Source organism: Leuresthes tenuis, unplaced genomic scaffold (assembly GCF_036924035.1).
Source record: "Leuresthes tenuis unplaced genomic scaffold, fLeuTen1.0.hap1 SCAF_18, whole genome shotgun sequence".
Classification (NCBI taxonomy): domain Eukaryota; kingdom Metazoa; phylum Chordata; class Actinopteri; order Atheriniformes; family Atherinopsidae; genus Leuresthes; species Leuresthes tenuis.
Genome location: NW_027325372.1, coordinates 14963368 through 14980159, shown reverse-complemented (window position 1 = coordinate 14980159; position 16792 = coordinate 14963368). Strand labels below are relative to the sequence as shown.

General features: G+C 39.0%; 2 protein-coding genes across 2 annotated transcripts in view; both read right to left on the bottom strand.

Moving 5' to 3' along the window:
• poc1bl (POC1 centriolar protein homolog B (Chlamydomonas), like) overlaps window positions 1-16792 on the bottom strand; it is a 253257-nt gene that overhangs the window by 30946 nt on the left and 205519 nt on the right. The window lies entirely within an intron of this gene.
• Window positions 6325-16792, bottom strand: part of gabbr2 (gamma-aminobutyric acid (GABA) B receptor, 2) — a 166649-nt gene continuing 156181 nt past the window's right edge. Inside the window, exons 16-19 of the mRNA XM_072370897.1 lie at window positions 16529-16711; window positions 15659-15788; window positions 11494-11611; window positions 6325-7023 (exon numbers count right to left, since the gene is read on the bottom strand). Of these exons, the coding sequence (XP_072226998.1) occupies window positions 6858-7023; window positions 11494-11611; window positions 15659-15788; window positions 16529-16711 (597 nt within the window). The 3' untranslated portion in view covers window positions 6325-6857. The remainder of the gene's footprint in view (window positions 7024-11493; window positions 11612-15658; window positions 15789-16528; window positions 16712-16792) is intronic.

The following is a 16792-nucleotide window of genomic DNA, read 5'->3' as shown; positions in this document are numbered from 1 at the left end:
AAGTTAACCCAGGTTAGGCCAAATAATTCATAGATCCAAGACTGAAAATGTGCCACTGAATCAGCATTTCACTGTAGGTTGATTCGGCAATTGAACATCCAGCGAAATGTCGTACACTGTCCATGTCCACCCGTTTTCAGAGATGTCCTCCACCTCTCTGTCCCATTTCTCTCAGTCCGCCACAAATATCTTCCCCTGGCTGCCTTCAGCTGTACCTTTGCTTTCATGTAGTTTTAAATCTCTTTGTCAAAGAGAAAGTTAAAGTGATCTTACCCCAACCCTTACCAGTCCCTTTGCTCTTACACTTACTAACAAGTTTAAGTCCTCAGGCTAACTGCATCATCCTGCTGGGAAGCACTTTGTTCATAAATACAAGTAAACTGTCCACAGCACCCTCCAAAAAAAGATTACAAGCCCGTCCTTCTTCACAAACGGAATCAAAATAACATCCCATAGCAAGCTCCTGAGTACCTGGCAGCATTAGCAGTCATGGGGAAAGTCATAAAAAATGAAGAAATGGTTGCAGTGGATCCAACATTAGTATATACTGCCAAGTTTTAGGGTAAGTGAAAATTGTTGAGGTTTTCTCAGGAACTCCCAGAACACCATTTAGATCACCCACAAATTTTTTTTTTTTTGGTCTATGGGCCAATTGAGACAACTTGCTGTTCACCCGCCACCAGGATTACACAAAATAAATGTTTGAGTAAAATCTGTACGTGTCCTCCACCTTAATGTTCAGATCAATGTGGTGAAAATGTGTCCACAATTTGTACAAACTGGCTGGCGTTCTTATCATTCTCGTCATTACGCCAATAGAGTTACCGCCATCGAAGGAAGATACATCGTCTCTTTTCTTTCGCATGACACTCGGGTCAACTTAATCAGCCCGTCTTCCATTTACACAGCGTGGTCCCGCTGAGACGAGAGGGGAGGTCACGCAGCATTTTCACACACTGGAGCGCTTCCCATGGAGGCTGAAATCTTAGGATGCGTTTCAGTCAATAGCAGCAAAGTCCTAACACTGGATCTTAAAAACTGACAATCGCTCAGTGGGGCCAACTACATAACTGAATGATTATGTAGCTACGGAGATGTTCCAGTACATGATTTGGTGAAATCCCAGCAGCTACATTGCTTCTTCAAGAGGAAAACATTCTGCGAGCATGTCAAGCATCCACATGCTAAATATTTGAAAGCAAGGTATAAAGAGAACCTCTGACGACACATGCACTCGTACACACACCACATAAAAGGTGCTCACAAACAGCAATGCGACCACACAGTGACACTGTCAGGGACACATTCATCTCCCTCATCCTGTACGCTCACTGGGTTCCCCTCTTGCGCTTCAATTATTCATCGAACGCAGAGCGTACAAGACTTTTATTCCAAATATATTCTTTTTTTCTTTTTTTTTTCTTCTTCTCACTTCCGCTCTTTGTGACAACAGCAGGCGTCACACTCACGGCTTGTGCCTTTTGTTGTGCCAATTACGAGCCTGAACGTTGACAGGGCAGAGTATCACATGACCACACTTCCCTGCATTTTTAGCTTTCCGCCTTTCATCTGAGATACGGCACTATTTTTAACTCGGCGACAGCAGTTTTTGACATCTTTCTAATAAGAGCTCTTTTAAAGGTCACTAAAGTGCACGTGTGAGATCATGCACTACTTTTTATAGCAACAGTCTAACACAAATTCTGACAATTTTTATCATGGCGTGCCTGATGTTTCACTGTCTGGGGAACTTGAGGAAAACAGCTCTTAAGGTTATCAGTAACATCTGTACTTTTCCTACTGTGATGAGTTCAGTGTCTGCAGCAAATAAAAGGATGTCTGCACAATATTCAGTTTGAAGATTCTTGATATTTCACCAGATCTCTTTCAACCAAACGATTAATATTATCTGGATTTCTCCAGTTTTAATGGGAGTAATCACTGGTTGATATCCATTTGTGTAATTAAAAAAACAACACATTTTTACTCACAATATTATACTTCTGTCAGTGATTTAAACTACATGAACCTTTAAGATTAGTATTCAACACGAAGGGGACTTTTGAGTCAGCTGTATATATTCAATAAGATAATGATCGGGTGAGAGGGTTTTTCATTTAAGAATAAAGATCAAACAAAACCCGTTTTTCTCCAAGTTTGTGGAAGTGTCATTTCTAAGGACCTTCGAAAAAACGTAGCTGATGCTCATCAGGCTGGTAAAGGTTTCAATTCCCTGTAAACTTTGGACACTTCTACAGTCAGACAGCTAGTGTAAAAATGGAGGGAATTCAAGTGTAGTGTTACTATTCCTGGGATTAGTTGACTAACAGAGATCATAACGTGGTGTATACACACAAAGTGTATAATAGTCATAACGTAAGAAAGGAAGTATAATCTAGGCCAGCGTTACTCAACCCTGGTCCTCAAGGCCCACTGCCCTGCGTATCTTCCATGTTTCACTGTTCCAGCACACCTGACTCAAATAAATGGGTTGGAGAACACTGTTCTAGGTAACTAAAGGCCTCTTTTTTATGGCTATGATCATGATAATAGTGAACAGCAATTTTCTGCATTGCAGGACTGTAACTCTGCTCTCCAAGAAGATTACTGCGGCCTCAGATAATGAGAAAAAAAATAAGAATTCTAAAATAGCTTTTTTTGTTTTTGTCACTCACATTTAAGCGAATGTGTAATATTGGGTATTTGGTAATTATATTAATGTGTTTATGTGTGTGTTTTAAAAAAGATTTGTCTCATCTGTTTATCTAAAGAAAAACCTGGGGGAAAAAAAGGTTCGTAAAGGATTCACAAACTTTCAACCACCATTGTAACAGTTTTTATGCTGTACAACAATAAATAAATAAATCACCATTAAAATGCACTTCAGCAAGTACAACAGTAGATGAACATAACACTGTTCACACAACCTTATGCTCACCTTCAGTTCAGTAGAAAAAAACAACACCCCCTACAGCCTCACAGTTCATGAGGATAATTTGTAATAACCTTGCTATCAGCAGCTCATTGTTCACATTAGAAATACTTCTTTGGCTTTTGCTGTCTCTATACTTTGACCATTACAGCTGCAGTCTTGGACATCAGTAACTACGTTGGTTCAGTAAAGTAAAAGCAGAATTAGTTGACAAAAAGTGAAGATAGAACAAGCATTGCATAAGTTTCATTCACACTTTATTCAACGATAATGTGAAAAGTAAAGGCTTTCATAACATTCAGACAACGAAAGAAGAATGTTTTTCATCCCCCCCCCCACCCCACCACCACCATTAACAACTAATGGCTCAAAAAAATGTTCAGGTGTTCCAGATGTGGTTTATACAACTTTTTAATATCTAGACCTCATCTTTACATAACATAGTTACAGATACTGTAAATAAAAAAAAAAAGAAAAGACTTCCAAGAAACCTTGTGGCGTATTTGTGAAATATTTCCTATGTAAAAATGAGAATTTACGTAAAGATCTTTACATATACATATATCTATATATATATATATATAGTTCTCTATTCTTTCTGTAATAAGAAAACAAGTTATTGCCCCGCATTTAATAGAATTTTTTATAATTTTAAAAGTTTTAATTGAACTTGATGCCATGTGATACCACATATCAAACTGACAAAACAGTAACAGTATGGACCTGTGTGTTTCTCCACTTAATATATTTGTCATATTGTTATAATTCCGCACATGTATGTCTTGTGTTCTCCAGAGACCCTGACGACGACAGATACAAAGATATAATTCTATATGTTGCTTTGATCTTGAAACTGAAAAGATAAAAAGACCTGTCGCAAATACAAACCATCAGCATGACGCTATTTATTACAGGAAACTATGAGCCCTTGACCCACCACAATTGCATTTGAACACATTTTCATTCGTGAGAAAGATCGAGTTGAATCATGACAGAAAAAAAAATAAAAATAGGGCACATAAACAAAAAAAAACAACACCTGATAATCTACGTTTGGTATTTTGGATGGATAAGTAAAAGTAATTTGGTGATGTGTTGGATAACAGGGGTCACATCAACTGCTACTTCCACTTTATTGCCCTCAGTGAACAGCTGCTAAACCAATAGCACGGTTGATAAGGTATTGTTGAGTTTGTCCACTGAGAATCTTGGCGTTGACATGAGTGAATTGATTAAGAAGTTAAGTCAAAAGAACCCAAACTAATGGTTTGTCAGAAAATTCATGTTAAACCAAATTGCAAGTGATAGGTTGGAACAAGAATGGATTTTTGTCACAACAGTTGCAAAAACAGAGGTTAACTCTGTGAATTATACATTTTATTTCATGCCATCTTGAGAAAGCCAAATATCAAATATTCCATACATGGTCACCATCATCAGGGTATCAGCAAATTGTACACAATCACATATAATGTAATATATAAAATGTGCAGTTGTTTTTTTTTTTTTTTGTTTCTCCTGAAGGAAGAACCAACCCTCTGACAATGTCTCATACACGTTCTCTGAATGTGGTTCTCTGGTTGGCAAAGGTGCGGGAGAAGCTGTGACTCCTTAGAGGTCTGTGCTCGGTGTTTCCCTGTTCCTGTGCCGGGCAATTGGAGAATGAATGTATGTTGAGGGGCCGGATGGAGGAGCGCTCGCACTGGAAGTCACCCTGATATGTCCGACAGCAGGTGGATCTTGACTCGCTTGTCTCCTCATTCAGGCTTCGAGTCCTCCATTGGCGTTTGCAACTGAGGTCTAACTGACAGTGTTTATGGTCCGACACCAGCTTGCAGAAGCAATCTTATCCAGCTGAAGCAGAGCTTTCTCTGTGTCCTCCCCAAACTGTCCCCTTCACTGAGGCATGGAATTGAACTTAATCTATGAAACATACAAGTTACAGATGTGTGGCCAATGTCATTTGCTGGGTAAGCGCAATTATGACCCTATGTATGTAGTGTGGGTCCTGCAGGCTACAATATAAGACAACAGGCACAGCGCTTAACAAACGCCTTAAAAACTAAAAACCAAGACACCAATGGTGAAACAATATGCTGAGAACGAACTGTCTCACACTCACTTAAAAAAGTCCTTTTTTGCCCACCGAGCTCCCGTTTGCTTTTCTCCTGCATGAGGAAAAGTCTTACAAAAAAAAAACGCCGATACTCTCAACGACTGTTGTGCTCAATGAAGCCTTCTTGGGTCAAGCTCAGCGGCACTGTATTACATTTCCTTAGCAACTGAGGTATGTTCAACGTTGCTAAGTGAAAAGTGATTTTTCATGACACTCAGTATTATCTGTGAAACAAAGCCCTGTGTCTGTGCTGTATCACTGTGACCAGCAGTGGTGGCATCACCACCTTGGAATCGAAGCTACAGTTAGTTGGGGCTTATAACGCAAGACTCCCATGTGTCTATCGTCATTACTGCTGCGCGTGGAAATTCAGGTCAACTGTTTAATCAGTCAAGCTGTGGAACTGGAAGACCTACATTTTTTCCACCATCACTTCTTTATCTTTATTTCTCCAGACAAAGTTGTGGTACTGATTTCAAAGTCTTGTGCCTTTTTGCCATTGACACCCCATCACCATTTACTGTGCTGGTTAGCTGTGAGGGCCAGATCAGACGGACATCTTAACAGTCTATAGAGACCGATCTGTGGGTTTCAATATGACCTGGCCCGTGATTAATGCTGAGAACACCTCAACCCATAAGGTGCTCTGTTGGCTTTTAAGCTTACATCTTTATGTGTGCATTTCCTTGCATGTAAACACACATAAAAGACAACTGTGAAACACTCCTGTGGCATCTTTTAGACTCTATTTTCTTACATACGCAGCCTTGGAGACCTGTTAAAAGGCATAGCTCAATATTCTGTAAAACATGCTTTCTGACGACAAATTAATTAAGTGGTAAAATATGAAGCCTCTGAGAAAAACTAGTGGTAAAAATTCAGCAAAGTGGAAAGAAGAGCTGCGTGCATCTTACCCCAAGTGAGAGGAATGGGTCCTGGAGCCTTTTCATGTTCTTTGACTGATTTTCACTGATTTTAATGCACCATTGATGCCTATAAGCCAATATTTCAACAGTCGCACAAACAAATATATATTTCTGTCATGTGTCTAATTTGTAGGGTGCCATGTTTATAAACTTTCATTAGAAATTTTCCCACCTTTGTTACAAGCTCCACGCTTAGAACCCATTTAAATGTCCATTCACAGCATATACAAAGCTTACAGTACATCAATGTCAGAAATGATGATATTTACATGTCTGCACAAGTTTGGGAAAGGCGACAGGGATGATTATTTTCTTCTTTTTTGTGGGGTCTTGCAAATTCCACATCCTCAAACTGATATCCAATCACTGAAGCAGTGAAATACTAAAGTTAGTTGACGAGCTCACATGTAGCAGCGAGCACATACAGTACATACAACAGATAAGAAACAGACAATCCCCTCTGAAGCAGATAAGGCTACACGTCAGATAAGGGCTGGTTCGCTGCTGCTCTGCTATTGTGGTGTCACTGTGTTTGTGCATGTGTGTGTATTTGTGTATGTTTGTGTCGGACTGTGCATACGTGTATATGCCTAGGCAGGGGGGCAGATGGACAGGGGGATGTAAATAAAAGGAGTTTTTAAGGGTCATCCAGTGCCCACTCACCTCCCACCCCTTCCTGACTGATGATATCAGTTCTTAAGAGACCAGGGTGTAGAGGTATGATGAGTGAAACTTTGTCCTCCTTTCCTCTTTTTGCCCCCATCTCCTTCACGATTCAAGACAAAATACCCACATACGCTGACGATATCAGTCTATTTGTTGTAGAAAAAAAGAACCATTTGTGTCTCCTTTGCAGAGAGCCAGGTGGTGGAGTGAATGAAGCTCACAGACCAGATACCATTACCCGGTAAGAGGGGGGCATGTGTCTGTGCCTCGGGCTGGAACCAGGGCTTCCATTTGGGCTTGTGCAGCTGGCATCAACCCCTCCTATGGAAGGTAAGTAAGCGTGGTGCAGGATGGGCAGCTGCAAAGACAGTCGACGCTGTATGCTGCAGATAGAAAAAGAGAGCGATAACATTAGAAGTTACACTAAACTAACTCACCTTATATATTAAACTGTATATTTGAATGCAAAATTATGATTTTTTTTCACTTCATTTAATATTATTTGGAGAGCTGCAATTTCCAGTTACACAAAATGTGTTAGCATTCCTGTTGTCACAATCTTGGATATTACATAATCTTCCACATAATACTAAAGCTCCATCTACTCTGTGTTGAATTTGATGTCTTTCTTACATTTGCAGGAAGAAACAAATATTTTTAAAGTTCTATAAGAAAGAAGTAAAAGATGAAAAATGTGTCAGATCCTGGTGTATAAGTTAGATGTGCTATTGTCCAAATCATTAGCCAGATCTCCACATCCTTACTCTTTGCCTGTCTACATAAAGTGTGCACGGCTTTGTTCATTTTTATAGAAATTATGGTTCTGTAACCTAATCAAAAGCTGAAAGGTCGTGACAGTGTGTTTGTAGTCAGTTGAACTCAGCACATTTTCTTAGGGCTATGGTGAGACTTGGGTTGGTGTATTTGCAATAATATAGAGATGCTGAAGAAATTTTCCTCCGTCTCCCATTTTCAGCATCAACACGAATCATTTGTTGCAACAAAAAAAAGTTACATAAATTCTGGATGCAGTTGCCCGCCCTCACAAACAGAAGCCAGCGTAGAAGTGCCAAAAAGAATCTGACTGATGGCTACGAGGAGAAAGTTCCAGAAACGTTTCAGGCTCCAATAAACTCCTGCTGTGAACATCTTCAGTGAAATCTAACCCAATTAAATGAATCGCCCGTCATAGTAACAAGAACATAGTAATATCCAATTTCACTAAATCTGATGAGTACATGAGCTGGTGGTGATTACATAAACATTTAAAAAAAAGAAAAAAAGAAGGCTTTTTCCTTCACACATACTGGTATTTACAAAAGAAGAAGTGACAGTATGCACACCTCATGCGGTGAAAAGGATACTACATAATTCACCATAACACTAAAGAGACTATTTCAGAGAGCTCGCATGTAGTAAATTCTTCTAGAAATTGTTTCTCATCTGAATGTTAATAATATGTTTTTTTTATTATGAATAACTGCAGCTTTGATTTTCCGGCACAAATAATTGTCTACTAGGGTTCCACGGGTCTCTTTACAAAAGCAGCAAACATGCAATGATCATTCTGTACATCTCTAACTCCTTCCTGTAGACGCTGTAGGTTCATCAACTGCAGCTAAAACAGAAGTTGTCGCTCCTCCGCTGTCGCCCTGATGTGCTGGGTTTTTCTGCTTCACTCAGAAGTGTCTGTTTTAATGGTGAAAGTGCCATTTTTCTTTTTTTTTATTGTTGTTTTAAGTATCATGCCAATTTAGTTGTAAACAATGTCTTAATATGTTCATGACATATTAGGAGTGTGACCGCATCCATTTAAGGCTAAAAATGGGAGTGGAAATCAGGTTTGTGCGTATGTGTGTATAGTTTCACCATGTTGAGATTTATGAAAGATAATCATACATACACACAAGTTTCTATATGTGGAATAAAGAATGCTTGTGCACATTATGCACTGCCTGTGTGTGCACACACAGTTTTAGTTATGAAACTGCCCGTAGTTTTATGAATCTGGCCCCTGGAGTTACTGTCACTGGTGAACTGTTGCATGGTAATTAGTCTAATTTTTGTTTTTTGGTTCAGTCCTTGGTAGATTAGGTATTCCCACACAGTTTTGCTGTGTTAAATCAGTGCACTATAATTATGGTGTGTTCTTCAATTCACTGGACTGACAGACCCTCAATGGACCCTGACATGTAGGTTTTGTGGAAGATAAATGTCCTTATGGTTTCTAATTTCATTTAATTACGAAAGCAACTCGAGTGTCCGGAAGAATGTGTGCAATATACCCCAAACCTCAGTGCATTTAACCTCCAAGAACTCTGATGAGGTGGGGGAACATTTAAAGATTGAATCTAATATCACAGTTAATATAAACTACAAATGCAACTTGCCAAGCAAGCCCACACTAAGGTATGCAGATCAATTAGCTCTCCTCCCTTTCCCGTAAATATGGTCAAACAGGTTGCAAACCAACAGTGTCATGATACGCTGACAACAATAATCTTTCACGTACAGTCTGCGGTATAAAATGTACACTGAAAAGCAGGATACATTTTAGTGGTGGCAGCTGACTGCAATGTGTGTATGTTATCACTAGAAAATCAAATTACATTTGTTGCTGTTGGCCTGCTATGTTTTTAATTTCATGACAGCCTCCTGCTTTTTAAAATAAGTTCAATGTTGAAAGACAAATTAAGCCGTATGACTGGGAAAGAAAAAAAAAAGCGCTCTAAAATGGCATAATGCATTGAAAGTTTATTTTCAAAAACAGTCTTATTTCAGATTCTGTAGTCAACCAACTAGACACGTTTTGTCCGATCTGATAGACCTGGACACATATTGCGAAGGAAATAAAGCACATTTTTTTAATGCAAGGCTAGACATTTTTTTCCATATAAGATATGATTAGAAAAACTTTCAAACCAATTACGTTTGACTATAAATTGCAATCCCCTTCAGGATACGACAGCATGTAAATTACAAAGGATAAAGATTTTTTAACACTGCAATGAATAATAAGAAACCTATCAAATTAAAATTAATATGGGCTCAGTAAGAAAGGTGCTCTTCAATAGACTGTGTGCCTGACTTAATTTGGTGTCCTTAATTTCTGTAGCACGATTGATCAGGATATGAACTCCTTCCATGTGCCGTTTTGTGCCCTATGCTCAGTTGAGTAGCTTCTGCCATCTCGTCACATTCTCCTATGACAAATTCAGCAACAATGACAAAAGAATTTTGATTAAAATGATAAAACTGAACTGAATATCTCACTATCTGGTACCAGAGGCAACAAAAGCCTTGTAAGATTCTTCTGCTGCTCCTCAAGACTGATCATAGTAGAGTTCAACGAGAAAAAACAAAAACACTGCATTTTATCCATTTGGTTGCATAAGCTGAATGCCTCTGTCAATATATGAGAGATTAGTTTGGTGACATACTGCCACAGCCACAAATTTAGTCGACCTGCCCAGTTTACGAATAAAATTTTCAACAAATACTTAAATAAGGGTTGTTCCTACGAGGCCTCAGCATTTCTGCAATTGTTTATCGTATAATCTTCAGCACTCTTCTTCCAAGCCTCGCTTCTTCTTACTAAGCCCCTAATCCACTGTTCCTCCCAGCTTCTGGGATCATCTGACAAAAAGAACATTTCATGCTTCTGCTTAGTGTGACACTTCGCACCCTACCTCGCCAGAGCTGCTGCGACTGCCATCCGTTTGCAAGAAAATCACATGGCCAAATGCATCATGAGGGGAAAATTAAATTTAAGCTTGTTCAGCAACAGACCTAGAGAAATGTCTTCATTGGGTAAACTTTGAAATATCAATGGTCCTCAGGCCGAGTCGTTATCCTGACCTCTACAACTTGCAATGGAAACACAATCTTGCTTGCCTTGTGAGAGATAAATTTTCATTGTACGGGTATTTTTGGAGTATCAAATATGACACTGATGCTACACTTGACAATTACATACACCTGGTGTTCTTACAAAGTATTCATCCGGCTCTACCAAATTACTTTTAGAACTCTTTTTAACTTTTTTATGTTTGCCTCATCTTTCTCACCACCTTCCCTCTCACTACCACCTCATCTCTCTTCCTTCCATGTGATCAAACATTCATGTGGCATGGGAATAGCTCCGAGTGTTCCTTTACTTCTGTTCTCCTCCCTGTCTATTTTCAGAGCTGCTTCCAATGCAAGCTGTAAATCATTGGTTACATAAGCCTCTGCGAGTCTCTACCTCCTCTCTTTCCTATCTAAACAGATTTTTCTCTTTTAGTCCAACTCCTCTCTGTAACTGCCCTCTCATCAATACCGTGCCTTCTTTGTCTCCAATGCCCTTCTCTCCATCAATCTGGCATTCTTCTCCTGGTCCTGGACACACCAGTGTTGGAGGCAGAGTTCTCAATGATGCCTTAAAGTGTCCCCCTCCTCCCCGATGAAGTCAACATCATTCAGCTTTGCTGCCTTATGAATAATAACTGAATGCAGATGTACATTTGTAACATTAGCGCTCTGAGTACCCAAGACCACTTCCTTTTCAAGTTGGGACTAAAAAATCAATCAGCTGCACGTGCATGTGCATGTGTTTGTAAATAGGCAGCAGTATTTCCTGCTCAATGGGAGAATGCACACGCACTCTGGGTGGTAATATGTATGTTGATGGGCGTGGGTGAGAAAAGTACAGGAGAAAGTCCATGCATTCACAAGGCTCTGTTGCCAGAGCAACCGTCTAAGAGCTGCTTGTGGTTGCGCTACATGTGATGCGTCGTCAGATGAGAAAGCTAGCTAACAGATGAGAGGAGGGAGGGATACTAGGTTAGAGGAGCCAAAGAAATGGGAGATCTCACTGTTCAGGCGAGTTGATATCCTCCAGGGGACCTCTGTTTATTCTGGAAGGATCCATGGAGCCCCACTGCGCTTGTGGTTTCTGCTCCAGGTGGTTCTTCAGTATTGACTTCTCTCCATCTGCATTGAAACATGTTGACATTTAAAAAAAAAAATAATCAGAATTTGTCATATGGACTGTCATACTTCCCTTCTCGGATGTCATATATGCTGACGACAGCAATTACAGATTAGTATTGAAGGTCCTTTCACTCCAAATACTTAAGTCTGAGCTTTGGTTTTAAAACACAACAGAAAGCATCTGTTTATCCGTTATGTCTGGCATGTCATTATTTTTTTTAGAGTATCTCTGAATACAATACAAACACACAAAAAAGATAAGCTGACAAAAGTGTTTTTGTAGGGATATGTTGATTTTTTTTATTTACACTTGACTGTGAGTTTGCACTAATGAGGTGTGCTGAGCATGTCGTATTGATCAACTTCTCGGAGGTGGAGATGTTTACTTCTACATTTTGTGTGAACCCAGATGAACAGGATTTCACTGCAGTAGGAGTGCAACAGTTGCTTTCACTCTTTCCAAGAATAAAATGGCAGCTGATTGCCAGAAAAAACCTCTTGATCTGGCAAAATATGACAAACCTGAAGAGCATGTCTTCGACTTATAAATTGTTTGAAAATATGCCAGCTGACAGAATACTTGTTCGTTAATAAAATCTATTACATAATTCAATCACAAACAATCACGAGCAAAAGTTGTAAGAAATGAATCAAAAACTCAACTGGTTTTCCTATACTACACCTGGAGAGCAATGGATTGCTCCTCTCCCCCCTCATGTGACCCAGATTTTCCAGGACTTGCTGACCTGATTCACTGATGCCAACACCCCATGCTCCCATCGGACATCTATGCTTGCTGAACTATTTTAGCTCTGTTTGCATTACGAACAAAGCCTAACCTTGTATATGTTAAAGCACTGCCACACATATTTATACACGTCCGTATGACATGAATGTGTATAACACAGTGTATGTGTTTATGCCACAAAAAGGTAGTGGATATCAAGCTTTTATCTAGTTTGTCGCTCACATAACCCGTGAACATGAAGTAGAGACACTATATGCTCTATAGATAATATTAACTTTCCCCTCTGTTTCGCCATTAAAAGGATTGACAGAAATGAGGAATCTCACAAAACCGTCTTCAGTGCAACAGTGCATGTCTGGACATCACTTTACTGTATCTTTCCAAAAATCAGTTCTTATATGAATTAACATGCAATGAATAAAGAAGTCGAACCTAGATCTCAGGCTTGGAAAGCCTCCATGTATCCAGCCGAATCAAAGAAAAAAAAATGTTAAACTTTGATATCGTTGTCCTACTGATGGTGTTTCATCCCAAAATTAAGCTGGAAGGAAAGACCAGGATGAGCCAGACCACCTGGTCGTTACGTGGAAAATAAAGCTGTAATAAAAAGTCATATCATGTTCTGAATATCTGATCCGTTACTCACGCTGCAGCACAAACGCACACGTACCAAATTATTTTACTCCACAAGAAAGAGCCTTACAAGATCATACATCTTCAACACAGTAACAAAGAAAACCGTAACTGTCATCTGCTGGTATTCCCCAGCTTCGCCGGGTGCTTGCACGTATTCAAAAAGACAGTTAAAGAAAGGGAGGGAAAGGTGGAGTGTTGCTTCTCGCCCTTTATGAGTGAGTCTAATCTCTGTTGACATAGCTTTCTTCTCTTAAAACAGTCACTCATTCACAGCTCCCAATATATTCAGACCAGTTCTCCTATGAATACTGATGACTACGGCTACGCTTGCGGTGATGATGACGATGACTGCTAAGCATCAGCATGCTGATGCTTGGGAAAAGCTTACATGTGCTGCCACTTTGTTGGAACCTAACCCTAACCCATACCTTAGAATATCATTACCAAGATTCATATGCTTCTGTCTGACTTCAAATGTAATGTTAAATCGGTATGATCAAAAATGAGCTAACCTTATGTCAACTTGAATCACTGTATACAGCATAAAAGGACCAGTTTCTCCCAAAATAACTGTTAGAACCAAATATGATTGTGTTGTGGGCGATATCATGAACAAATATTTTTTGCAGTTTGTGCTTAAAATGTCAATCACACAACTACTTTTGTTAGCATAAAGGTTGGAGACATGTATTGTTTCTGTACAAATTGTTATAGCATATGGTTGTAGTTGACACTGTGTTTGAAAATCTGTCTGATTTTTGTTCCCATGATGATTTTCTTTCTGTAGAAATATCTGTAAATGAATATTTACGCAGAAGAAACCCACAATACTAGTCTCTGTTCACCCCTGGCAACGAAAAAAAGAGCACGTACAAAGATTCAAGCAAATATAGATTCATCTATGAGCCCACACACTTTGAATTCTACTTCACTAAAGAGAATCTAATGTCAGCTGCCAGCTGCTGCCAACACATTGCTCTTATCAAAGTGAAAATGTGAGAATGTTTTAGTTTAAATCATCTTCAGGCAAAATGCCACAACTTCTATTTTTACTTTCATTCTGTCATTCATCTTAATGATCTAAATGTTTTGGTACATTTGGAACCTATCACATGGTAAGAAAGAAAATAAACTAATGGAAAAGAAAGCAAACATTAGACTGAGATGAGCCACAGTAGTATGTCTTGTTTAAATGATCAAATCACTGAAAAATCTAATGGTAAACAAAACTGACTGCGGGATTTTGGTAAATATAAAAGAGGTCAAAATTCTCACAGATGGTAGCTCATGCATTAATAATCCACTCATTAAAATAGTCTTGGCATTGACTTCTCCCTATCTGCACACCGAAAACACTTCTCCACCACCACAACGCAATAAACATATCTCAATATCTCTCCTTGTTTTGGCTTCTGTTAATTTCAAAGAATCATCTGACATCATGTCTAAAACAAGCATGACAGCATTAATATAGAGATTAATGTATAGAACGTCTCAAAGAATTTTACCGTGCTCTGTTCTTTTCTTTCCCAAACTAAGAAAGATCCATTAAATGTCCCTCAGAGCGACTTTGTGACGGTGTGGGCACAGGACATGCCAGATCTGACTGCAATATATGTCTTTGTCATTCTCCTTCTGTTAAAATGGTGCCAAATGCAAAGCGATGCTGCTGGGCTGTAACGATTCGCTGATTCAATTTGAGGCAGAGGACTTCATAATGTCTAAGATACAGTTACATCTATTTAAACTTCATGTACTGGGCAGAAAAACGGAGGAGCAAAGAGACACAGGCTCTCTCTACAGGAAAAAGACTGACGTGACATGAATTTGTATATTTTCCATTTGTTTGTCTTTCCCAGTAAAGACTCACCTTAACTGGTCTCTAACCTTTCTGTACTTTTATCTCCAATGTTTCTGTCAACCGAGACCAAACCACACTACAAACACCCAAATGTTAGGTATAAGATTCAGTGTAATGTTGAGATACTTCAGGCTTGACAATTAAGATGTTAAAGTATGAGTTCATAAAGTGTGACTAAAATAAGTGTAAAACTTGACAAACACCAGTGATGTATTCAGGCACTGTAGCTAATCTCACAGCTTATTATAGACATCTCAGACAGTCCTGCGTCCCGCCTTAACCTGCAGATGACAGATGCTTCCGCAATGAGAAAATAAAATGTCAAAATATTCCTTCAGGCAGTCATTCGGAAAGCAGCATTAATTCCTTTAGTAAGACCACTGAATATACAAGCAGTCTATACAGGTAAGGAACATATATTCCAGCACAGTCTACAATGAGATGTTTGAATTCCTTCATAATGAACTTTTACATCACGAAAGCAATGAATCAATAATCTTGTTCCTTTCAAGAATCCTCCATATTCATTAGATTAATCATGAGGTTTTGTCATAGAGTTTGGAGGATTTCTTTCAAGCAAACTGCAGAAATGATGTTCAAACCTATCCATCACCTAAAACTAACCCTTAGATGGATTTTATTTTCAACACTTTCCAACTGAATCAAAACAATTTAGTGAAATGGTTTGTGCTCTCGAACTCGAGATTTTCAAGAAATGGGGACACATTTTCCCAGGTAAACATCCTCTTTTTCCCATTTTGTCACATCCTGAAACAACTTGAAAGGACAACCACTTTCTCACCTTTGCCATCTGTGAAGTTGCGTATGCTGAGGATGTTGTTGGCATCTGGGTAATGGTTCTGTTTAATGTAGGGCGTTTTCTCTGGCGTGTCCTGCAGCTGCATTGTCACTTCCTCTAGCTCCTTGTCCAGCTTTTTAGAACCAAGAACAATAATTCATCATTTGTTTATGTTGTTTTATATTTATAAAAGTGACATTCTAGATGAAAAGTTTGCATCTATCACTCTGTTACTCAGATGTTACTCAATCCCAAAAATTGCAACAAGGTTATTGGGTACTTGTTTATTATGCTCAGTTAACAAAATGTAAGACACCTTACTGGCAAAGCTATATCTTTTATGTTCTTCCTCCAATAACTCAATAACTAATTTGCCATGATTATTAACTAAATGAAGCAGCAGAAATGGTTCCCTGAGACGTGATAGAAAGCAAAGGGGACTGCTGATGGATTTTTTTTTTCTTTCCAAATGTCACTATTTAAAGTTTCAAGACAAATTAACAATTTATGAAACGTGTTATTACAGTGCAAAGCAAATATAAGGAATCGCTTCAAGTGACCAGTGCAGCTTTTAACAATTATTTTACTAAGAGGTAACAAAATGACTGAAAATCACAGATGAGCATTTGAAAACTGACAGCCTACCAGAGAGATATTACTTCTCTGGTTTAGTGGGGATAAAGACTTTGTTCCGTCTTTCTTCTCCTATTGAACTTGTGCTCAATTACTGAACTCTGAATTTAATTGCCTTTAAAATGTCCTCTTCCCATTATTGCATTAAAAACCTTTCTGCCCATTACTCTCCTGTCCTGTCGTGTAAAATAATGAACAGCAGTTAAAAGGAATACATAAGAAGTAGCTCTTGGCTCAGACCTCCGTTATCCTCATGCGAAGGCGGTGGTTATCAGTTTGAAGCCCGTCCAGTCGAGAAGTGTTGGCCTGGTTAACGCTGGTGACTGATGTGGAGGTCTTGGAGTCTTCTTTCTTCTGATTCTGGGTGAACTTTAACCTCCTGTTCTGGGTGGCTGCGTCTGGGTTTGTTCTCATGGTGATTAACTGGAACAGAGGTTACAAGTATTAATCACAGCTGCGCTCAGGGATGAAATTGCTTGGGCTAAAAAAGGTACACAATAACTG